The following is a 25,155-nucleotide window of genomic DNA, read 5'->3' on the forward strand; positions in this document are numbered from 1 at the left end:
GTGATAAATTAACATTGTCTTTTTCAATAGCTGTTCGTGATCGCATGGTGCCTCCTCCACCACCACCCCACCATCTCTATGCGAAGGCTAACACCTCATCTTCCATCTTCCTGCACTGGAGGAGGCCTGCGTTCACCACTGCACAAATCATTAATTACACCATCCGCTGTAACCCTGTGGGCCTACAGAATGCTTCTTTGGTTCTATACCTTCAAACGTATGTAGCTTCTGTTAATGGTTGTTTTCTTTGCTTTCTTCCCCATTCATACTTCTTACCATCTTATGCCCAGCTTGGGCTTCACCTGTAAGTATTTGTTTCAGGACTTATTTTACTTATAGAATGGCTGGGAGTTTTGCATCCTTACCATAGGCAGTTCTAAAAACTATACTTTTTGACCCTTAATTTACATAAGTGATTTTTATTTGCCCAGCTTCATGAACAAGATTAGTAAGAAGCTATATTATTTTCAAGTGGTTAAACTTAGCATGTTTAAAGAAAGAAACAAAAGACCATTTTCATGCTGGCATCAAAAAGTAGGGCTAGTTGTCATTCTGTTTTCTAGGTTAGAGTTAGAAAGATGTTGATCACTATGTTTTAAAAGTGATTTTACTTCCATTATTTCAGGGGAAATCCCTGTGTCTTGGGACATTTCTAATACTGTTAATTTTCTAGGTTCCTCTCAGAGAGGCAACTTGTAGGCTTATTTCTATAGGATAATACCAAATGTAGTATCTTAATAGTCAAATCACATTGCTCTTTTAGTCTAAAAATGTTTTTAAAGAAAATGAGGAGCTAATGAATAATAATGGTATGCCCTATTATTGGCTGGAAATGCTGACGATCTTTTAGAAACAGTGTGGTACCAGCATTAACAATTTCATCACTCATTATTGTAGATCAGAAACTCACATGCTAGTTCAAGGTCTAGAACCAAACACCAAATACGAATTTGCTGTTCGATTACATGTGGATCAGCTTTCCAGTCCTTGGAGCCCTGTCGTCTACCATTCTACACTTCCAGAAGGTAAAGAAGGCAGCTTCTCTACGGGTTTTATCCTAAAAAAAAATTTTAAGGAAATATTTAAAAAATATATACGTCACTTTGAGAAAGATACTACCTTTGTTGCCATCTACCAGTTGATGTGCATACATTTGTTTCTTAACTTTTGAAATTTCTTTTCCTTTATTATATTTAAATTTTTTTCTTCTCAGTGTATGTATTTCTGGCAAGTGGGCTTAAATTCAGTGTCCCTTTAAGGAAGCCTTTTTTTTGTTTTGTTTTGTTTTATTAGTCAGGTGTCTGTGCAAGACTGCACCCAAATAATTTAAAATAGACTCAAGTGAATAATGTATTTGTCAGTGATCTTAGGAACCCACACAAGAACTCATTTGTGTATGAGTGGTAGCTTGATACTGTGTACAGTACAGTGTAATATCTGCTTGAGCATCAATTCCGTAGCTTACCTATGGCTCCAGCTAAGATATTTCATGTCTCTAGAGCTGCATTTCCTTATCTCTGGAATGCTGGAGTGGATAGTCTATAAGGATCATTCCTGCTCTATTTTATTTTATTTTACTTTTTTGCAGTTGGCCAGTATCCTGCTCTATTAATTAGGCTGAGAGAAAACAAGGGACATTTATGTCAGTGAGCATAGGGCTTCTTTGCTATGGTTTGGCCAATATTCCATACATGATGTTGTTCCAAAAACCAGATCTTCATACTTTTAGCTCATATTAAACATGGTGTTACAGCATGTTACAGCCATGTTACAGCGAACTCTCAAGGAGAGGCAGGACACTGAGGCTTGAAGCAGGAAGCAGAGTTTATTGGTGCTGGCACTGGCTCAGCAGACTTGTGTCACAAAGGTTGCGCCCTGAATGCAGTAGAGCTGTCTCTTTTATATTGTTACACTTCTGGTTTTTACAGCGGGGTTAGGGGTGACCTTATATGGTTATAACTTTCTTTTAGGCAAGAAAAGTTCCAGGTTTGTTAGCAGTTATAGCAGAGTGGGAAAGTCAAAATATTGCATCAGCTGTTACAGCAGAGCAGGGGACAGCTGGGCATATATGGTAGCAGGGTGGGACACAGTCAGGAGAGCAGTCAGGAGAACAAGGGTGCTTCAGTGGAATCAACTAAAATTCTAAGATTTCACTACTTTTCACAGATATAAGTTATTCGACTTAAGTCTGCCCTGTAAACTCACTGATTCACAACTTTTTGGGGAATAATTAAATGTTTTGGTCTCAGAAGCATTTTCTTCAGTGGCCTCCTAGATCAGGTTAAGTTAAAGTTCTATACATTTTAGTAATAACTATAATTTAGATTCAGTACTAGTGGGGTCAAACTCAGTATCTAGTGGACAGGTACTGTCGGTGGAACTGTAAATGTAGCAGTGTAGCAAAACAAATCAAGAGCCCTGAAAATGGCCATCCCTTTGAGTAACTCTACATCTAGAAATCTGCCATCTACTTTATATTTTTAATGTTTTAAATATTATAATAATGAAATTAGCTTTCAGAAAAAGACGAAAAAGTATTACTTTACTATTATCACTAATGATCTTTAAAAGCTGTGATTTTGAGGTTTTTTAATGGTGGTTTCTAGTTTTTCAAATTCCTTTCTAAGCCTATCAGCCAGATATTTGAGTGTTTATGAACCATTTTATCCTAGTAATACAATTTTTTTTTCGTGTGTGCACAGCACCAGCAGGCCCACCAGTTGGAGTAAAAGTGACATTGATAGAGGATGACACTGCTCTGGTTTCCTGGAAACCCCCTGATGGCCCAGAGACGGTTGTAACACGCTACACCATCCTGTATGCATCCAGGAAGGCCTGGATTGCAGGAGAGTGGCAGGTCCTACACCGGGAAGGTAAATATGATCATAAATTACTAAAGAGAAGAAAAAGTAAGATTATTAGTGATAAGGAAACAAGGGAAAGAGGGATCTAGAGGCTGTTTTGAATTTATATTTTTATGTATGAAGTAACAAATTATTAAATATTTTGGTTTTATTCAAAGAACTTTGGGGAAGCCATTGACCTATTTTAAGAACGACTCATGTTTCAGAAAGATCACTCTTACTGTTGTGAGTAGAAGATTTGGTTGAGGAGGAGTGGGGATAAGGGTAATGCGGAGGGAATAACTAGTTAGAAAGTAGACATAGTGGTCCAGGAAAGAGATAGTAAGCCTGGACTAGGATGGTGAGGATTAGGATGGAAAGGAGAAGAGGGTTGAAAGACATTAAGGAGGTAAAATTGACAAGACTTGATAATTTGGATGATGGGAGGGAGAGAGAGAGGATTAAGGGAGAGAGAATTGTTATGGCTAATTACTAGGTTTTTGGTGGCGGTGTGTCTTGCACTGGAGTAGGACACACTGGTAGAAGACCTGGTTTAAGGAAGAAGACCTTTGCACTGCTACTAAAATGGTCCAAATGCAAATAAATTACGGTTCACTTAAGTACAAGGAAAAGCTGATTAGGGGTTAAAAAACACTGAATTTTTGTAACACTAACTCTTTAGCTGAGACAAACGGAATTCTAAAATTCTTAACATTCTTACTGCATGCTTTTATCATTATATCCTTTTAAAAATCTTGGATCTTTTATTTGGACAAGTACCATATGCCAGCTTTTAGATTGTCCAACACATAAATACTCATAGTAAAACTTCATTATTTTGTCACTTCCTTAATTCAGATATGCATGCTGGGAAGAGAGTAGTTTGCCAAGCAATAAAAATCTTGGGAAGGATTTCAAGAAGGAAATTTGTTGGTTATCTACATATTCTAAGCACTGTACAGTACTAGGCACTTCCACATACATTTATCTTTTAAGGGGAGTATTTACCCAATTAAGAAGATACACTGTAAAGACATTTATGTGCATGTAATATAAAACTCCATGCAGTTATGAAATAAGCAAATGTTAACGTAATCTAGTGTTTTGACAGTTGTATATTCATGTTGTCAGCAGAGGCCCCATAAGTAATGATTTCTTGGTTACCAGAGAGACTTGAAAGTAATAAGTAGCACAAATAAATAAATAAATAAATAAGATAAAATAAAACAAAAGTAATAAGTACTTGACAGCAATATGATTTTATATTTATATTGATTGTCTATTGCTGCCTAACAAACCATTCTTTTTTTTTTTTTTTGTCTTTTTCGTGACCGGCACTCAGCCAGTGAGCGCACCGGCCATTCCTATATAGGATCCGAACCCGCGGCGGGAGCATCGCTGCGCTCCCAGCGCCGCACTCTCCCTAGTGCGCCACAGGCTCGGCCCCTAACAAACCATTCTAAAACTTGAAACAATCGTTTTGTTTTCTCACAATTCTTTGAATCAGCAGTTTGGACTGGAATCAGCTGGGCAGTTCTTCTGTTAGTCTCTCATGAGGCTGCAGCCATATTAGAGTTTCAATAAGATCTGAGTAGTCTAAAAACAGCAAAAGAAGCTTCCAGAATCAGGAAGAGAGGGAGGAGGGAGCCCCACCTAGAAAGCTTTACAAGCCTCTGCTTGCATCACATTTGCTAATGTCCCATTGGGCAGAGCAAGTCACCCGGCCAACCCCAACATCAGTGTGGAGAGGGCTACCAAAGAGTGTGAATAGATGGAGGTGCAATTCGTTGGGGGCCCTTAGCATTTCAGTCTACTACAATATTCTTAAAAATGTATAATTCAGTTTCAGTTATTCAATTCCAAAATGATTTATGGACACAACACTTGACCAAATGACTAACCTGATTTAATAAGGTGTTAAAAGTATTAATAAAGAATTTTGATCGCATGAGCACATTCTTCTTTTAGTTCTTTATATGTACCTGTCTAAAAAGAAACAATATTTTGTTTTGGCTCCTTTGAAGTATAATCATTTGTCAGTTTGAGACAGAGCTCAGAAAACAACATTTTGCCTCATTGACAGCTCAGTAGTGAAGTGGATTGCAATCGCAGGTTTTTACATCTGTATAAGCCTTTCTGACCATATAATAGTGCACAGGAAAAAATAAGCTATATGCTGCTTGGAGCAATTTTAAGAAACATTCCCAGTGAAAGGCTTTTGTCGTTGGTTAAATATAGAGAGCCTTTTTCATAGCTAATGTCAGTGATTCTTAAAGAACAAATAAACGATATAAGTAAAAAGCAACTGAGCTTACTTTTTTGAGAGGAAAAAAATATAAAGTGTTTAACTCACTGACATTTAAACAAAAACCAAGGACTACAACATGGCATGCAAAGAAAAAAGAAAGTGTAAAATTATGTTTTATGTCTATTTATGGCAACTTTTGGAAAGGTAATGGTGTAGAAAAAGGTGAAGGAAAAAAGAAGAGGGAGAATGTCAATTTCTTTTTCCCATTTACCTGTTAATCTACATGTGTTAGCTTTATACATACTTACATATACATTCAATTCACTTATTTAATACCAGATAGAACAAGATTTTTTTCATGAATCATTTAAAAATTGTTTCTGGTATGCATATGATGTTTGTGGCTAAAATGGTACATGACAGAATGGTTGAGCAGAAATATGATATGAATTGAACTTATGTGTAATTTAATGATGAACGCAAATTACAGCCTTTACCTTCCTGTTATACGGTAAATAAGCAGAAACTACTCAATTATTTTCAAATCTAACAGGTACCAGAGGAAATTATGCTCTACCTCAGCAGTTCCTGAATTCCGTTCTTTATGAGTTTCCTGAAATCATAAAGACGCCCCTCCCCATAAGAGAGAAGGAAACCCTGCCATTCACAGCAACGTGGATGAGCCTGCAAGACATTATGCTAAGAAAAATAAGCCAGGCATAGAAAGATAAATACCACATGTTCTCACTCATATGTGGGAGCTTAAAAAGTTGATCTTAACAGAAGTAGACCGTAGAATTGTGCTTACTAGATGCTAGGAAGGGGATGGAGGATAAGGGTAGGGATAAGGAGAAGTTGGCTAACAGATAAAAACTTACAGCTAGATAGGAAGAACAAATCCTAGTGTTCTATACTACTGTTAGGTGATGATAATTAGCAGTAATGTATATTTTCAAATAGCTAGAAAAGAAAATTTTGAGTGTTCCAACACAAATGATAAATGTTTGAGGTGATGGATATGCTAATTACCCTGATTTCATCATTACACATTGTTTTCAGGTATCAAAATATCGCTCTGTACCCCATAAATACGTACAATTATTACGTACCGATTTTAAAAAAAGATTGCTCTTCAAAATTTTTTTTTCTGTGATTAAAGAAGTTTGAGAAACATCATACGCTATTCCTCCTATTGGAGATTCACAATGGAAATTAAAAATCCTGCAATAAAGGAATTCAGTTGCCAAATGAATTGGACTACCAATAGTAAGAACATATTCATTTTTAAAATGGATTCTTATTGAATAGCTGCTAAGTGACAGGCTGTGTTCTAGGCACTGGCAATACCACAGTGAACAGAATGAAGTCCCTGGAGCTTATATCCCTGGTATAAACCAACAAATATATACATTTTCAGGGAATGTCATAAATGCTATAAAGGAAGGCACAATAGAGAAAAGAGACAAAGTGATGGAGGTAGGTAAGTAAGTTCTCTTGGAAGAAATTACGTCTGAGCTTAGCCATATGGATATCTGGGGGAAGTGCAAAGCCCCTGAGGCAGAAGTGCGCTTGGCATGTTAAAGGGAACAGCAAGAATGAGGGGGAGGAGCAGGCAGTCAGAAGTGAGACAGAGGTAGGTAAGTAAGTTCTCTTGGAAGAAATTACGTCTGAGCTTAGCCATATGGATATCTGGGGGAAGTGCAAAGCCCCTGAGGCAGAAGTGCGCTTGGCATGTTAAAGGGAACAGCAAGAATGAGGGGGAGGAGCAGGCAGTCAGAAGTGAGACAGGGTGGTAACCAAGGGCAGATCTTGAAGACCAGACTTTGTGAGCCATAGATTTTATTCTAAGAGAAATGGAAGATATTGGAGACTCATGATCAGATTAACATTTTAAAAAGATTGTTCTGGCAGCCACCTGAAAAAATTTATTATAAGGAGGTAAGAGTGGAAGCTAGGAGACCATTTAAATAGGCAGGTGTCCATGTAAGAGTTGATAAGGGCTTGGACAGCGGTGGCGTTGCTGAAGGTAATAAGCCATAGGAACACAATTTGAAAGAAGAACCAACCAGACTTGCTGGTAGATTGATGTGGGCTGTAAGTAAAAAGAGAAGCCAAATCAGTAGGGGAAATCAAGGGTTTGGTTTTCAACATGTTAAGTTTGAGATGTGTTTTAGCTGTCCAAGTAGAGAGGTTGATTAAACCGTGAAAAGGTTAAGTTCATGGGAGAGGTATGGCCTACAGATATAACTTAGTTGTCAGTGTGCACGTGATATTAAGACTGTGAAACTGGGGGAAAAAAGTCACTTAAAGTATATGGACAGAGAAGAGAAAAGTCTGAGACTACCCTGGGGCACTTCTCCAACCCCAAAATCTTACCCTTCGCATTTATATCTTAAATGAGCACTCACAGCTTGTATTTTAATGTAAGTTCAACTGGCATTTACTGTGAATTATCTTGTACAAAGCATTCTGCTAGCCACCATAATGTGTTCAAATATGAAAACAAAATTTTTTTTCTATACTCCAGAAGGGGAAGAAGAGGTGTCAGAGGTGAGAAAGAAAACTTACTCTTATTGAGTATGTATATACTTGTGTTAGACACTTGCCAGTGACAGCTTGTTTAACCCGTATGATAATTACCTGAGGTTGGAACTATTGCCCCCATGAGAAAAGTACAGTTCAGTAATATACCCCAAGTAACAAATTACTTCATTGGTAGCATGTCAAGATTTGATCAACGTTGATCCCAAACAGCCTATTATACTGTCTTGCTTTTGAAACTCCTAGTCTTGCTAAAGATTCTGACACATATAAGAGGCAGTAGACTGAAATATTCACACTAATTGAGATCAAGGCTGTCTGCTGAGAGAATGTAAGGACAGTCAGATCACTTTAGTACTTGGAAAGTACCTTGAATGTGGTCATAGGGGAACTAGACGTTATAAATAGTTTGAATAGTTTTTTTTTTTTTTAATGAAGACACGTTTTGTGTGGGAAGAGGGAGTGTGTGCACATACGTACTCTGATCCACTTATAACATTTAAATTAAATGAAAAGACTTTTGGTTTCTGGTCGTGATTGGCTTTTGCCAAGCACTTTTTAAAATTAAATGTATTAGATGATAAAATGGAAACTCTTTATATCTCTATTTGTGAAGAAATTGAAATGTTCTTCCTTCTAGCTAATTGTAACATACCACGATATATCTTTGTTTTTTAATTCATCTGCCTAAGAACATGGTAACAGTGGAAAGACTCTTCCTGATTCTAAGTAGGGGTCACTTTGTTTATTTAACAGTTGTGTACTCAAGTAGCTCACACTCTCTTCAGGCCAAGTTGAAACCAAAGAACATGAAAACAAGTTGTGTTTGGGCTCCTGGCATTGCTGTTGGAGGTTTGGCTGCCTTACACCATGTGACCTGCAGAGGTGGCCTCTGTAGCATGACCTCTCAGATCACTCCACATGTCACTTACATAATGAAATACACCCTCGCAAGTGCACTAGAGTAGCTAGCTTTGGCTGGGAGGTGACTACTACAAAACTTTTGTAAGCTCTTTGAAGTTATTATAAGGTTGCCCTGAGTCAGAAAAGATAAGATGAAATCACCTCAGGAAAGGTAGGTTTCCCTGTGCATATCCACCCACAAATGCAGTGGCTGAACAACTTTCTGGCTGAATTTCTATTACACCTGCCATCTTAAAATTGGGTTTAATTCCTAGGGTGGTAGTCCCTTTTGTAAGAAAAATACTTCAGTGCAGTGGCAGACCAAGAGGAGAAAGACACCTCAAGGAAATAGCAGTGTCCAAACAGGAATCCTTCTTAGTAGTGATGCCAACAGAGAAAACAGCTTTACATACCAAATATCATATATAAATTCAAATGATTAGTTTTGCAGAGAAATAGATCTTAGGCACATTGCTGGTGGTAATTTTGACAGTTAATCTGAGACCAGGGTCTTCAATACTCTGACATTCCTACATAACGTTACATTTTCTTTCCTGTTTACCTTGAAAAATCTGAAGTAATAATTAGGCTGGTGAAAAATATATTCATGCTTTCAAAAATAATTCTGTTGTTTCTGATTTAAGAAGGAAGAACAAGATCACCTATGACAGCTATTATCATAAGTGGTATAAACATTTATTTATTTTATTTTATTTTATTTTTAAAAAAATTTTTCTTTTTATTCATTTATTTTTTATTTTTATTTTTTAACTTTTATTTTGTCGATATACATTGTGGTTGATTATTGTTGCCCCTTACCGAAACCTCCCTCCCTCCTCCCTCTCCTCCCTCCCCCCCAACAATGTCCTTTCTGTTTGCTTGTCATATCAACTTCAAGTAATTGTGGTTGTTATATCTTCTTCCCCCCCCCCGTTTTTTTTTTTGTGTGTGTGTGTGAATTTATATATTAATTTTTAGCTCCCACCAATAAGTGAGAAAATGTGGTATTTCTCTTTCTGTGCCTGACTCGTTTCACTTAATTCTCTCAAAGTCCACCCATGTTGTTGCAAATGGCAGTATTTCATTTGTTTTTATAGCTGAATAGTATTCCATTGTGTAGATATACCACATTTTCCATATCCACTCATCTGATGATGGACATTTGGGCTGGTTCCAACTCTTGGCTATTGTAAAGAGTGCTGCGATGAACACTGGGGAACAGGTATACTTTCGACTTGATGATATCCATTCCTCTGGGTATATTCCCAGCAGTGAGATAGCTGGGTCATATGGTAGATCTATCTGCAATTGTTTGAGGAAACTCCATACCATTTTCCATAGAGGCTGCACCATTTTGCAGTCCCACCAACAATGTATGAGAGTTCCTTTTTCTCCGCAACCTCGCCAGCATTTATCGTTCAGAGTCTTTTGGATTTTAGCCATCCTAACTGGGGTTAGATGGTATCTCAGTGTGGTTTTGATTTGCATTTCCCGGATGCTGAGTGATGTTGAGCATTTTTTCATATGTCTGTTGGCCATTTGTATATCTTCCTTAGAGAAATGCCTACTTAGCTCTTTTGCCCATTTTTTAATTGGGTTGCTTGTTTTCTTCTTGTAAAGTTGTTTGAGTTCCTTATGTATTCTGGATATTAATCCTTTGTCAGATGTATATTTTGCAAATATTTTCTCCCACTCTGTTGGTTGTCTTTTAACTCTTTTAATTGTTTCTTTTGCTGTGCAGAAGCTTTTTAGTTTGATATAATCCCATTTGTTTATTTTTCCTTTGGTTGTCCGTGCTTTTGGGGTCGTATTCATGAAGTCTGTGTCCAGTCCTATTTCCTGAAGTGTTTCTCCTATGTTTTCTTTAAGAAGTTTTATTGTTTTGGGGTGTATATTTAAATCCTTAATCCAAATAAAGCTGGAGGCATAACACTACGTGACTTTAAGCTATACTACAAAGCTATAATGACCAAAACAGTATGGTACTGACATAAAAACAGACACCAAGCCAAGAGTTGGAACCAGCCCAAATGTCCATAATCGGATGAGTGGATCCAGAAAATGTGGTACATCTACACAATGGAATACTACTCAGCTATAAAAACGAATGAAATACTGCCATTTGCAACAACATGGATGGACCTTGAGAGACTTATATTAAGTGAAACAAGTCAGGCACAGAAAGAGAAATACCACATTTTCTCACTTATTGGTGGGAGCTAAAAATTAATATATAAATTCACACACACACACAAAACGGGGGGGGGGAGAAGATATAACAACCACAATTACTTGAAGTTGATATGACAAGCAAACAGAAAGGACATTGTTGGGGGGGAGAGGGGAGGGAGGGAGGTAGGGAGGTTTTGGTGATGGGGAACAATAAGCCACAATGTATATTGACAAAATAAAATAAAAAATAAATAAATAAATAAAAATCCTTAATCCATTTTGAGTTGATTTTAGTATATGGTGAGAGGTATGGGTCTAGTTTCATTCTCCTGCATATGGATATCCAGTTATCCCAGCACCATTTGCTGAAGAGGCAGTCCCATCCCCAGTGAATAGGCTTGGTGCCTTTGTCAAAGATCAGATGGCAGTAAGTGTGTGGGTTGATTTCTGGATTCTCTATTCTATTCCATTGAGCAGTGTGTCTGTTTTTATGCCAGTACCATACTGTTTTGGTTATTATAGCTTTGTAGTATAGCTTAAAGTCAGTCAGTGTTATGCCTCCAGCTTTATTTTTGTTTTGCTCAGCATTGCTTTGGCTACGCGTGGTCTTTTATTATTCCATATAAATGTCTGGATAGTTCTTTCCATTTCTGAGAAAAATGTCTTTGGAATTTTGATGGGGATTGCATTGAATTTGTATATCACTTTGGGTAGTATGGACATTTTCACTATGTTGATTCTTCCAATCCAAGAGCATGGGATATCTTTCCATCTTCTATCCTCTCTAATTTCTCTCAGCAGTGGTTTGTAGTTCTCATTATAGAGATTTTTCACACCCTTGGTTAACTCAATTCCTAAGTATTTTATTTGGGGGGGGGCTATTGTAAATGGGCAGGCTTTCTTGATTTCTCGTTCTGCATGTTCACTATTGGAGAAAAGAAATGCTACTGATTTTTGTGTGTTGATTTTGTATCCTGCTACTGTGCTGAAATCATTTATCAATTCCAAGAGTTTTTTTGTAGAGGTTTTAGGCTGTTCGATATATAGGATCATGTCATCTGCAAACAGGGACAGTTTGACTTCATCTTTTCCAATCTGGATGCCCTTTATTTCCTTCTCTTCTCTGATTGCTCTGGCTAGTACTTCCAACACTGTGTTGAATAGGAGTGGTGAGAGTGGGCATCCTTGTCTAGTTCCTGTTCTTAAAGGAAAAGCTTTCATCTTTTCCCCATTCAGGATGATATTGGCAGTGGGTTTGGCATATATGGCTTTAATTATGTTGAGATACTTTCCCTCTATACCTAACTTATAGAGGGTCTTTGTCATGAATGAGTGCTGAACTTTATCAAATGCTTTTTCAGCACCTATAGAGAGGATCATATGGTCCTTGTGTTTGACTTTATTAATATGGTGTATCACATTTATTGATTTGCTTATGTTGAACCAACCTTTCATCCTTGGGATGAATCCCACTTGATCGTGGTGAATAATTTTACATATGTGTTGCTGTATTCTGTTTGCTAGTATTTTAGTGAGGATTTTTGCATCTATATTCATCAAGGATATCGGCCTGTAGTTTTCTTTTTTGGTTATATCTTTACCTGGTTTTGGTATCAGGATGATGTTTGCTTCATAGAATGAGTTTGGGAGATTTGCGTCTGTTTCAATCTTTTGGAATAGTTTGTAAAGAATCGGTGTCAATCCCTCTTTGAATGTTTGGTAAAATTCTGCTGTGAATCCATCTGGCCCTGGGCTTTTCTTTGTTGGGTGCCTTCTGATAACAGCTTCAATCTCCTTTATTATTGGTCTGTTCAAATTTTCTATGTCTTCATGGTTCAGTTTTGGGAGCTTGTGTGTGTCCAGAAATTTATCCATTTCCTCCAGATTTTCAAATTTGTTGGCGTATAGTTGTTTATAGTAGTCTTGAATGATTCCTTGTATTTCAGATTAATCAGTTGTAATATCGCCTTTTTCATTTCTAATTTTTGTTATTTGAATCTTCTCTCTTCTTTTTTTTGTTAGCCATGCTAATGGTTTGTCAATTTTATTTATCTTTTCAAAAAACCAACTTTTTGATTCATTGATCTTTTGTATTGTTTTTTGGGTTTCCATTTCATTCAGTTCTGCTCTGATCTTAATGATTTCTTTCCATCTGCTAACTTTAGGTTTGGATTGTTCTTGTTTTTCTAGTTCTTTAAGGTGAAGTGTTAGGTTGTTCACTTGCCATCTTTCCATTTTTCTGAAGTGAGCATTTAATGCAATAAATTTCCCCCTTAATACTGCTTTTGCAGTATCCCACAGGTTTTGGTATGATGTATCATTGTTTTCATTAGTTTCAATAAATTTTTTGGTTTCCTGCTTGATTTCTTCTTGGACCCATATGTCATTAAGTAGAATGCTGTTTAATTTCCATGTGTTTGTATAGTTTCCAGAGTTTCGTTTGTTATTAATTTCTGGTTTTAATCCATTGTGGTCTGAGAAAATACATGGGATAATTCCAATGTTTTTGAATTTATTGAGACTTGATTTGTAACCTAATATGTGATCTGTCCTAGAGAATGATCCATGTGCTGATGAGAAGAATGAATATTCTGAGGTTGTTGGGTGGAATGTTCTGTAGATATCTGCCAATTCCAATTGGTCTAGAGTCTTGTTTAGATCTTGTGTTTCTCTATTGATTCTTTGCCTAGATGATCTGTCTAATATTGACAGTGGGGTGTTCAGGTCCCCTGCGATTATGGTATTAGTGTCTATTTCCTTCTTTAGGTCTAATAGAGTTTGTTTTATAAATCTGGCTGCTCCAACATTGGGTGTGTACATATTTATGATTGTTATGTCTTCTTGATGGATCAGTCCTTTTATCATTAAGTATTGACTCTCATTGTCTCTTTTTATGGTTTTTAGTTTAAAGTCTATTTTGTCAGATATAAGAATAGCTACTCCAGCTCGTTTTTCTTTTCTGTGTGCATGGTAAATCTTTTTCCATCCTTTCACTCTTAGTCTATGTGAATCTTTATGGGTGAGGTGGGTCTCTTGTAGGCAGCATATAGTTGGGTCCTCCTTTTTGATCCAGTCAGCCAGTCTGTGTCTTTTGATTGGGGAATTTAAGCCTTTTACATTAAGAGTTGTTATTGAAAGGTGATGATTTATTCCTAGCATTTTATTGGTTCTTTGGTTGTCTTAGGTGTCTTTTGTTCCTTGCTTTCTGATTTACTGTTTGTTTTCTGTGATTGTTGGTTCCTTAGGTTGTAGGTAGCGTTTTTGTTTGCTTGTTTTCTCTTCATGAATGCCATTTTTGTTTTACTAGTGGGTTTAGATTTTTCTTGGGTTTTTATCGCAGTGGCAGTTATTTTTCAGGAACCAAACCCTGAAAAATAACTGTACTCCCTTGAGGATTTCTTGTAAGGGTGGTCGTGTGGTAGTGAACTCCCGCAGTTTTCGTTTGTCTGAGAAATATACTGTTTGCCCTTCATTTTGGAAGGATAGCCTTGCAGGGTAGAGTATTCTTAGCTGGCAATCTTTGTCTTTTAGTATTTTGAATATATCATCCCATTCCTTTCTGGCTTTTAGGGTTTGTGATGAAAAGTCTGATGTTAGCCTGATTGGGGCTCCCTTATAGGTGATTTGACGCAGCTTTTAAGTTTCTCTCTTTTAAGATTCTCTCTTTGTCTCTGAGTTTTGTCAATTTGACTATAACATGTCTTGGAGAGGGCCTTTTTGGGTTGAATACATTTGGAGATCGTTGAGCTTCCTGAATCTGAAGATCTGTGATTTTTCCTATACCTGGGAAGTTTTCTGCCACTATTTTGCTGAATATGTTTTCAATGCAATCTCCATTTTCCTCCCCTTCTGGGATACCCATGACTCGGATATTTGCGTGCTTAAGGTTGTCTGATATCTCTCTCAGATTTTCTTCAATGTCTTTGATTCTTTTTTCTTTTTTTTTTTTTTTTGTCTGCTTGTGTTATTTCAAACAACCCATCTTCAAGTTCAGAGGTTCTCTCTTCAACTTCGACAAGCCTGCTGGTTAAACTCTCCGTTGTGTTTTTTATTTCGCTGAATAACTTCTTCAGTTCTCAAGTTCTGCTACATTTTTTCCCAGGACATTGATTTCCTTCTACATTTCCTCTTTCAGGTCCTGTATACTTTTCCTCGTTTCATCATGATGTCTAGCTGAGTTTTCTTGTATCTCATTCAGTTTCCTTAGAATTATCACTCGAAATTCCTTGTCAGTCATTTCAAGGGCTTCTTGTTCTATAGGATCTAGAGTCTGAGATTTATTAACTTTTGGTGGTGTACTTTCTTGATTTTTTGTATTTCTGGTATCTTTTTTTTGATGTTTATTCATTGTGGCAGGGGGTTTCACAGTCCACCGGTTTGAGACTATTGACTAACGAAGATGTTGCTGTGGTTGCCAATTTGGTATGGCTACCTCCGTGACTGCTCAGTTGGCCTCTAGTGCCTTATGTGTATGGTTGCCTCGGGTCTTGGGCCTCTCCAGGGAGTCACCTCTCTGGTCAGCTTGGACTCTGCTGGGCTGCTGGATCACGGGGTGGTACCACAGGGTGTGTGGTCTCTGCTGAGCTTCCACTTCCCGTGCAGGACTTCTCCCTGTTCCGTGCGCTCTGGCCCAGGCTGTTGGATCGTGCAGTGGCGACCCCACAGGGTGTGTGGTTTCTGTCAAGTCTCTGCCTCCCTAGCCGGATGTCTCCCCGCTCTGTGCACACTGGGCTGGGCTGGGACGTGTCTTCTGCAGCCCTCGTCTATCAGCTGGGCCTTCAAGACCCTGCTCGGCACCGCCTCGCCCAGGAAATCTACCAGGTTTCTGCTAGGCGCAGGCGACCGGTCGCTCTGGGTGCCTTTGTTGCATAAACTTTTATAATAAGAAAAAAAATTCTCACGTTGGATTTTTAAAAATCCAATTATAATCATTGAATCTGAGTTCATTATACCATTCTCTTTGTGTGTGTCATGTTTGAAATGTTCCACAATAAAATGTTTTTAATGCCATTTGTATTCATATCTATGCATTTATTAAAACATTTCATTTATATATATGAATATATACATATTTTAAACATATATGTACCTAAACAAAAATATGTGCTACTTTTAGCAACTACTCCTAAAGTAAAGTTACAGAGAAGGGTTATATGGAGGAAGTGTGCGTGGTAAAATGTTAAGTTAAAACTCTAAGATATAAAAATGCATGCAGTAAATATGTTTTCACACGTTAGTGTGGGCACATATGAATACACTAAAATGTTAACAGTAGGAGATTGTCCTTTTATTTATATACATCTTTATTTTCCAAATGTTCTAAAATGAACATGTGTCACTTTTGTAATCAGAAAAATATTTTTGAAGTAAAGGACCATGTTTGTGTGATTTAAAGAATAAATAAAGGAGAAAAGTTTAGTTAATTTATAATTGGTGTATTTATAGGGGCAATAACTATGGCTTTGCTGGAAAACCTGGTAGCTGGAAATGTGTACATTGTCAAGATATCTGCATCCAACGAGGTGGGAGAAGGACCCTTTTCAAATTCTGTGGAGCTTGCAGTACTCCCAAAGGAAACTTCTGAATCAAATCAGAGGCCCAAACGTTTAGATTCTGCTGATGCCAAAGGTCTGTATACTGCCACAGTCGCTGTGGCTTTTCTTAAAAAAATACAAAGTGTGTGTATATACATATATTTTTTTTCAGCTCCTTTAAACTTTATTTCATCTTCTACAATTGCCATATCCCTAAACCTGCACTCAGTTGCTCAGTTGTTGCTGTTGAAGTTCCAGTGTTATTGGGCTGCATGGCTCTTCTCTGGACTCCTAGAAGGAGGCAAATTTACCTCAGAATTAACTGCAGTTTTCGGTTCACTGTGGTCCCAATTACTTCTTTTTCCAGCTGTGCAACCACCGAGGTGGACATGCCGCACCGCGCATGCGCTGAGGGGAGTGAGCTTCCTGGGAGGCTTCATGGAAATAAACAGCAGTGGTGCTTGTGTTCAGGCTTAGAAGAGTGTGGTTTTCGTTAAGAGTTTTCACCACAGAAAAACAGCTTTTCTGGAGGAAAAAAATCTTTCTTCTCTCTCCAGAAAAGCAATTGGAAAAAATATCTTTAGAGAGCCACCCTCACTCCACCCAGAGCGGCTGTCCGTCTGTTCTGAAGGAAGCAGTGCCCGCTGTGGTGCAGGACTAGACACCTCCGGTTCCTCCTGTCTGGGGGAGTGGGCCTGTGGAGAGGAGGGGCAGCTTCAAATGAGGAAATGCCAGCTGAACTCAGGATAGAATTAAGGGCTCTTAGCTCCAGAGAAAATAGTCATTCAGTGCCTCTGTGTGTGTATGTGTCTCAGAGAAGGAGAGAGAAAAAATGACAAGAGCAGGAGCAGTTATATTTAAGAACAGGAAGGAAGCAGCTATCGTATGGGGAGAAATGGAGAGCATGGCTCATGCTTGCTTCGGAGATCCCTTGGTCCTCAGAGTAGCTAGAACCCAGCAGCAGGGGTATCACCTGAGAACTTGTTAGACATGCAGAGTCATGGGACCCACCCCATGTGAATTGGAACCTGCATTTTAACATATCCCGTAGTGACTCATATGAACATCAAAATTTGAGAAGCGTTGCTCTCATGTATGTTAATGGAAAACTAATCTCCAACTTATGGATCTTCTTTTAAGGCAACATGATATGAAAGCTGTTCTTTGATCCATCAAGGAACCTCTGTGTTGTGTGCCTTTTAGTATTGTAACTTATGAATTGATGTTCATGTTTGATATAATAATATACCTAAAACTCATATTTAGAATCTTTAGTATTGCAAGATAAACCAATCTCTGAAATCAGTGATAAAAGTTTAATAATGCATCTTTTCTGCTTAGATATAATGTAAAAACTTTTCCTGTGAGATGAAGGAAAAATACAGAAAAGCAAATACCCATCTGAGAACTGTGATAAATGGAATCATTTCTGTTTCTGATTGATTCTGAGTAAATGTGTTTCCCCCTCTAGTTTATTCAGGCTATTACCACCTGGACCAGAAATCAATGACTGGCATTGCTGTAGGTGTTGGCATAGCCTTGACCTGTATCCTCATCTGTGTTCTCATCCTGATATACCGAAGTAAAGCCAGGTGTGTTTCCATCGCTAGAGATGTTGAGTCAGTTAAAAACATTTAAATTACAGGAACCACATGAAACAAATGGAAATCAACTGCCTTTTAGTGTAACTGGGATTTTACACTTTAAGATAAATGTATAGTATTGTTACTTGAGTTCTTACAGCTTAAGAAATGTGCTCATTTTGGAGGGAGATTATTTTCTTGGTGTTTGAATAAAGTTACTATGCCAATAAAATATTCTAAAATGAGGACCTAGTTTCCTCATTCATTTCCTCAGTATTTTGAGAAACACAAAGTATATCCTTGGGTGTTTTGTTTTTGTTAAATGGCACACTTAATCTGATGCATCTGCTTACTGAGAGGATTCCTTACTGTCTAGAATATTTCATATTTAAGTAGCAGTACCTGAAGTGCCTGAGTCATTGAGAACACAACAGGACGTGTGGTTGGGATTCTCCAAACAAGAACGAAGGCAAATGTAATAACTAGGGAGTGGATTATCTATCTATGTTTGACTTAGGCTAAATTTTCAGCAGTAACTTGTATTCAGTGAACTCTTCTATTTCTAACCTTTTATATTTTGGCTTTTGCTTTCATTTATTTTTTTAAGGTTTTTTTTTTAAATTAAAAAAATCAGTCATATACACATTGTTTTTAGGTAATCTCCATCATTAGTCTCCTTTTATTAACATAGATTTTTCAGAGTATATATATATATGTTTGGTACTTGTGCATAGAAACATACTCAAAAAAGCATTACATTAATGAAAGAGTTCTAATATCTTTGTGTATATTGAAGTGCTTTGGTTTTCTTGTATGTTTCTCTCTTTCAGAATTTTTTATAAAATCTTTATGGACATTGTTTTAGTGATGCCTAAATCTTGTAGAAGTGCTACTATAAATTTACCATCATTAATTGGCAAGCCAATTGTTATGTTAGTGAAACAATCTGCAGACCTGAAGGAGAAGATATAAGTTAAAAATGTATGGGCTGGCCAGTTACCTCAGTTGGTTTAGAACATGATGTTGTAACACCAAGGTCAAAGGTTTGGATCCCTATACCGACTAGCTGCCCAAACAATCCATTATTTCTGCACAGATTGTAAATAAGCAACAATAACGAATAATAGCACTTTGTAAATAGTAAGGTTTTTATTAGGCATTTGTAGAAAGTAATTGTATATAATCAGGTATTGAGGAAAAAAGAAATAAAGAAGCTTCCTCAAGTTGTCAAAGTTTGCAGCAGTGAGTGGGAGTTAAAATCCAATACTCAATTTCTTTTTTATTTCCTTTTTAAAAAAATTTTAACTTATCATGTACAATGTAGTATATAGAGAGTTTCATGTCCCTTTACCAATTCCTCTGAATACTCAATTTCTAATAATACTTGCCAAACAGGTATTAAAGAACTTCATTGTTTGCAAAGTTGATTATTGGCCAAATTTGCTACATTTTTCTGTATCTCCTATGAGATTAGAAGATTTCTTCTTCTTCCTAATTTTTCAGGAAATCATCTGCTTCCAAGACAGCACAGAATGGAACACAACAGTTATCTCATACCAGTGCCTCCTTAGTTAGTGGAAACGAAGTAGGAAAGAACCTGGAAGGTGATGTAGAAAATGAAGAATCCTTAATGCCAATGATAATGCCAAACACCTTCATAGATGCAAAGGTACTCTGAGCCAAGAAACGAATTTGCTGCATAATTCTTCCCTCCATTTACCTTTTATGTGTAAAATTTGCTTACCAAAAAGTTACATTTTGATGTATTATATCCATACTTTTCTTAATGAAATGTAAAAAAAACCACAATTTTTCACCCAGATTCTCCCTTACATAAAATATTTGGGGAGAAGAAGATGGGGATAGGTGAAGGGTAAAGAATAAATAATGTAAGAGATATAGAAAAAAGTGAGAAGGTAGCGTAATTCCAATTCAAGGGGATTATATGAAGCAAAAGTGTCTTAAATGAGGTCACCATAGTCATTAGTCTATATTTTGTATAATTTGGACTGCCCTATATTTACTGGGAGAACAATTTTTATTAATCCATTTTACACTTACTTTGGTTGATTGTTGAACTGAATTGATCATCAGAACATCCCAGGTATGAATGACATTTTTAAAAATATGGAGTATCTGCATACTCGTAGGTACCTCAAGTCTTTCCCTTCACAGCCCAAAGAGGATGGTTATAGAAAAGAAATGTCATTGGAGGATGTTACTTCATACACTTTCCAGTGTATTTAATAATAGTACAGCGGTAAACATTATGAATACCAACTTAAAGTTATTTTTCGTCACATTGCAACATTAGATATTGTACGTTATTACAATAGCTCCCATAACCAATGTGCTATAAATCAGGTGTCAGCAAACTGCAGCCCAGCCCAGGCCAGCACACAGTCTGTTCTTGTTTAGCCACCCTCTGAGCTATGAATATTTTTTACATTTTTAAAGAGTCATTTAAAAAAAATGTGACACAATCTGTATGTGGCTTGCAAAGCCTAAAATATTTACTATCTGGCACTTTGCAGAAAAAGATTTCCAAACCCTGCTATAAATTATTTTTCCCCAACTCTTCCCTAAAATTTAGAATAACAAAAATATAACCAAATGTCAGGAAATTTTTGTGTTGAATTTTATACAATTTTACTTAACAGATACAATCTACTTGTACCTAGCACCTATGTACCTATGTACAATTTATATTATGGGTAAAAAATGATGAATTGAAGTTTTGCTACTTTCATTGTCTTTTTTGTTTGCAACCTAATTTAGTTTTTACTTTCTAATATGAATTAAGCTGTTCAGTTTATTTCAAGTCAACCTAAAACATTAAAACCTAAAATTTTTAAATAAGCATAAAAAGTACTAAAATATACTGTGGTTCTGTTATTACTAGTTTGGAAGTAGACATGAGAAAGGCTAGGGGAGAAGCAGAGTTGGGAGGAAGATATGGAAAAAAAAAAGGAAGAATCTAAAATGAAAGGAGGCAGAGAGTGGAGTGAAGGAAGGAGAGCAGTAGTTTGGAGGACGTCTCTCCCAATTCCCTTGAGTTAGCTCAAGAGTTGGTATTTCACCTATTGCCATGTTGTTGAGAATATGTGGGCCTATTACCTTTTTTTCTCCCCAACTGCTTTTAAATATTTTTAAGCATGCAGAAAGGTTGAAAGAATAATGTAATCACTATACAAATAATTTGTTGATATCTTGTCATAATTCCTCATCTCTCTACTGTAATTTTTGTTTTCTGTACCACTTAAAAACAAGTTTGGGGATCATTATATTTCACCCCAAATACTTCAGCATAGATTAGATAGATAGATACATAGATAGATAGACAGATCTGTAAAGAATAAACCTGTTATATCATCTCAATCACTCACACATACCCTGAATGTGTTCTGTGCTGCCTGTGTAAGCAAAGAAAAGAGGGATGTCAGTGATCATTTTTTTTCTTTTAACATTTAAACATTTTGTGTACTACTTGTGATAAACTGAAATCTATGATACGAGGATATTTACATTTTCCTTTTTATTTCCCCAGGGAGGAACTGACCTGATAATTAATAGCTATGGTCCTATAGTTAAAAACAACTCTAAGAAAAAATGGCGTTTTTTCCAAGACTCTAAGAAGATAAAAATTGAGCAGGTAATCCACCTAAATAAGAAAAACCTTTGGCAATTCTTAGTATGTGAAATGATAACTTAAAACAGGAAAATGTAAATTAATGTTTTATTATAATTTTTGTGTTCTTTCTGGATATGATTTTATTAATTTCAGGCATGACTCTATGACGAGCTGTGGTGAGTGATAACTGAAAGGACAATTGGAATATTCTCAGAGCTGTGGTTGTCAGTGGGGAGTGGGAGCGGTGGGGAGAGGGATGGGGCAGGCACCTGCATCAGCATCACTGGAGCTTTGATGCTTCACTGATATGCTCCCACCGCTATGTGGGAACCACTGATCTAGATAGTCCATTCAGGATGATGACTTTTTGCACATGTACTGGAACAGTTTACAATCTCATTGCTTTCTTATCTATTTTTGCCTAGCCTCAAAGAAGATTTACTCAAGCCATCTGCTTTTACCAGCCAGGCACTACTGTATTAATCAGTGATGAAGACTCCCCCAGCTCCCCAGGTCAGACAACCAGCTTCCCGAGACCCTTCGGTGTTGCAGCCGATACTGAGCATTCAGCGAATAGTGAAGGCAGCCACGAGACTGGGGATTCTGGAAGGTTCTCCCATGAGTCCAATGATGAGATACACCTGTCCTCAGTAATAAGTACCACCCCCCCAACCTATAATTCTTTCACTGGCAGTGATTCAGGTGGGGATCCCATGATGAGGAAGTGTGAGGACCCTGCAGTGCCATTGGTTGCTGGGCAGACTTCCTCTTCAGGTCCACAGCCACCATCTCCCATCCTATGCTTTGAGAAAAATGATTATCCAATCTAGACAGTCCTGCTCAGGTATCTTCACCTGTAAATCTGTTCGAAGGACAATGAACAGGGAGCCAAAGCCTTTTGTGAAAATCTTGATGTCTTATTGGGTAGATCAGCCTTTTTTGAATGTGTTGTTTTTTTTTTTTTTTAACTCATGTAATTTGAATGTTTCATTGTCAGCAATGTGAAAGGACAGTCAGGACGTTTGACTGGATTATAAAATATATCACTGGAGCAAGGGGAAGACTTTTGAAAGCCCCTTTGCTGACTATCTACCTCAGTTTGCCAAATGGCAAACTCTGAAGACAACTTTGTTACCTCATTTGTTGTTATAGTTTATCTCAGCTACATAACCAATGATACTTCCTAGTAGCATTTTGTTTTCATTGCTGTATGTGTAATGTGTGTGATCAAAGGAGTCATATAGGTAGGTGAGTAAGAATGTTTATCTGAAGCTCTGACTTTTAAAAACTTATGACATCTGCATGGTTTAGATAATTTAACCCCCTTGGCTCTGAGGACTGTTAAACCACTGAGAAGCGAAAAAGTGTGACTGTTTATTTTAATGAATGGCCAAAACAAAAATGTATATCTCTTTTGAGAACGGAACTATTCAGTAGTATATAGAGAATAATATTGCTTAGAAGGCCTTTATGTTTTTTGACATCAGAGCCTGAGTGCTGTATCTGCTACATCCCAAACCTCAACCTGCCTAGAGCCGTGCCTTTTCTCCCTTCCCCTTTGCCTGACAGTTGGCCAAAGGCTGCACTGAGTTTGCAAAGCATCCTCACCTTTTCCAGTATTAGTTGCAAGATCTCATGTAGAAAATGGGTTTTTAAAGAGAATGGATTAGGGTTTTCTTGATTTTTGTTTTTTTAATCCCAGTTTGGCTTTTAAGGGTTGAAGACATTTCATAAAATATGAAAAATGAGGATAAATGCAACAGTAGACAGTAAAATGAACTTGTGGTTATCATGGTAACAGTGCCTTCTAGTATATATTATGAAATTCTTTGCCTTATACCTTTTTAATACTCATGAAGTTGTTTAGGACAAGAATACAAAAAATTGCCTTAAGAGTTTCTTGGATTTTGTCAATAACTATTTTGATGTATAATATCTTACCAAAGCTTTTTTTTTTTTTCTTTTTTTTTTTCCAGTGCAGGTTTTGTTTTTAGGGATAAATATTCAGAGTTCTACCATCCTACTTGTGCTTTCTTGAATTCTTAAGAAAATTTGGTACTCTTTATTTAATCTTCTTTCAGTGTCAATGCTGTGAACAAGGAATGATAACTCCAGGCATGAGTTCATTCTCTTGCTGGTTGGAAAGCAGCAAATTGTTAACTCAGCCACATAGAATAGGCCTCTCAGTCATGAGACAGTTACCTAGGTGCAGAGTAATGGGACAGCATGAAGAATTAAACACATGGCATAGCCAGGGGACCCCCACCTCCTTTTAGAAGTATTTTTTCAAATTTTTTGGAAATGACTTTTGAGTTTCATTTTTAAAGGAATCTTAATGGGGTTCCCCTTAAAACCTTTTGTTTGTAGAAGGGACGGGGTTATGTTAAATGGTATTCCAAAACCAAAAGAATATTTCTGGATAATATCATCTCCTGTTCCAGTGACTGATGATATAACATTTAAAAAAATTTTTTTTAATCCATAGTTTTGTGCCAAACTGGATGTGTTCAGACGCAGACTAGCATTAAGCGCCAGCAACTTCTGAGCTAAATTCAAAGTCCTCCATTTAGCTATCTAAGTATGGGCTTTATGGCAAAATAAAACTAAACAAAACAGAAAAGCAGAGCTTTAGGTGAACAGTCTAAGGCAATGAAAAATGCTGCTCCTGCCTCTATTGCTCCTGTTTTATACTACCTCCTTTTAAAGTTATTCTAGTGTTATATTTTTTCCTGTACTCAGGGAACATTTTGTTACTTTTTACCTGCCTCATGGAAGCATGGGCAAATTGACAGGGTATGGAGTTTTTTGGTTTGTAAGTAGAAGTATGTGGGGCCAACTTTTATCAGTATCTAAAACTAAGGAGTACAGTGTGATCATTTTACTTTTTAAACTTTCATTAAAAGGCAAACAAAATTTAAAGCTGAAACATTATCCATCATGCTATGGAAGATGTGTCTAGGACTGTATGAATTTGAATTTGACGTTTTAAATGCCTAAAAAGGTGATCAGAAGTCCTTGAGAAAAGTATTTTGTTTGGTTTTTGATGAATAGGCCCATAGTTATTATAGCTCTTTAGGCTATAACTATTTACTAATTATTTACCAGTACATTTTTTACGTTTTCATTTTGTTTTTATACAAACTTTTAAATAATAATCTTTTTACCAAAGAATTTTCAGTAGAAAGTGAAATTTTGATTTTAATTCCCTCAAAATTGAATTAACTAGAAACATCTATAGATATGAAGTTTACACAAGTAGTTACTAATCCAAAACAATAGGGTTTATATTGATTGTTGTAGTTAAATAGACTAGTAATGTTAACTACCTTATTGTTACCAGAGCATTTAAAATAAGTTGTAATACTTTCTTTACCAGCAGATAGTTCTAAAGAATTTCAAGTATAATTTTTTTCTTCAGCAAGTAAAGCTTCAACTATACAGTATTAGAATAAAGTATTTTTAAATTGTTGAAACTACTTGTTGAAGAGAAAAAAATCTTTTCACCAAAAACAAATATTTTGGTCTCATTAAATAAGATATTTAGTGTACAGTAAAGACTTCATTTTACTCGGCCAGAGCAAGCTTCTTTGAAGTCTTAAGTATAAAATTGTAACTAAACTGTGAAGGTTCTCACTCATCTCTCATAGCGGTGTTACTTTATGGTATGTCACTCCAAAGAGGCTAATATGCAAATGGTAAC

At 36.8% G+C, this 25,155-nt stretch overlaps 1 protein-coding gene across 1 annotated transcript in view; it reads left to right on the top strand.

Moving 5' to 3' along the window:
* Positions 1-22,285, top strand: part of PRTG (protogenin) — a 117,192-nt gene extending 94,907 nt beyond the window's left edge. The window contains exons 13-20 of the mRNA XM_063090047.1: positions 31-217; positions 898-1,025; positions 2,703-2,873; positions 16,153-16,335; positions 17,713-17,833; positions 19,328-19,493; positions 21,372-21,476; positions 21,881-22,285. Coding sequence (XP_062946117.1) covers positions 31-217; positions 898-1,025; positions 2,703-2,873; positions 16,153-16,335; positions 17,713-17,833; positions 19,328-19,493; positions 21,372-21,476; positions 21,881-22,285 — 1,466 coding nt within the window. The remainder of the gene's footprint in view (positions 1-30; positions 218-897; positions 1,026-2,702; positions 2,874-16,152; positions 16,336-17,712; positions 17,834-19,327; positions 19,494-21,371; positions 21,477-21,880) is intronic.
* Positions 22,286-25,155: the final 2,870 nt, after the last annotated feature.

The sequence above is a fragment of the Cynocephalus volans genome, chromosome 3, assembly GCF_027409185.1.
Source record: "Cynocephalus volans isolate mCynVol1 chromosome 3, mCynVol1.pri, whole genome shotgun sequence".
In the NCBI taxonomy this organism is placed as follows: Eukaryota; Metazoa; Chordata; class Mammalia; order Dermoptera; family Cynocephalidae; genus Cynocephalus; species Cynocephalus volans.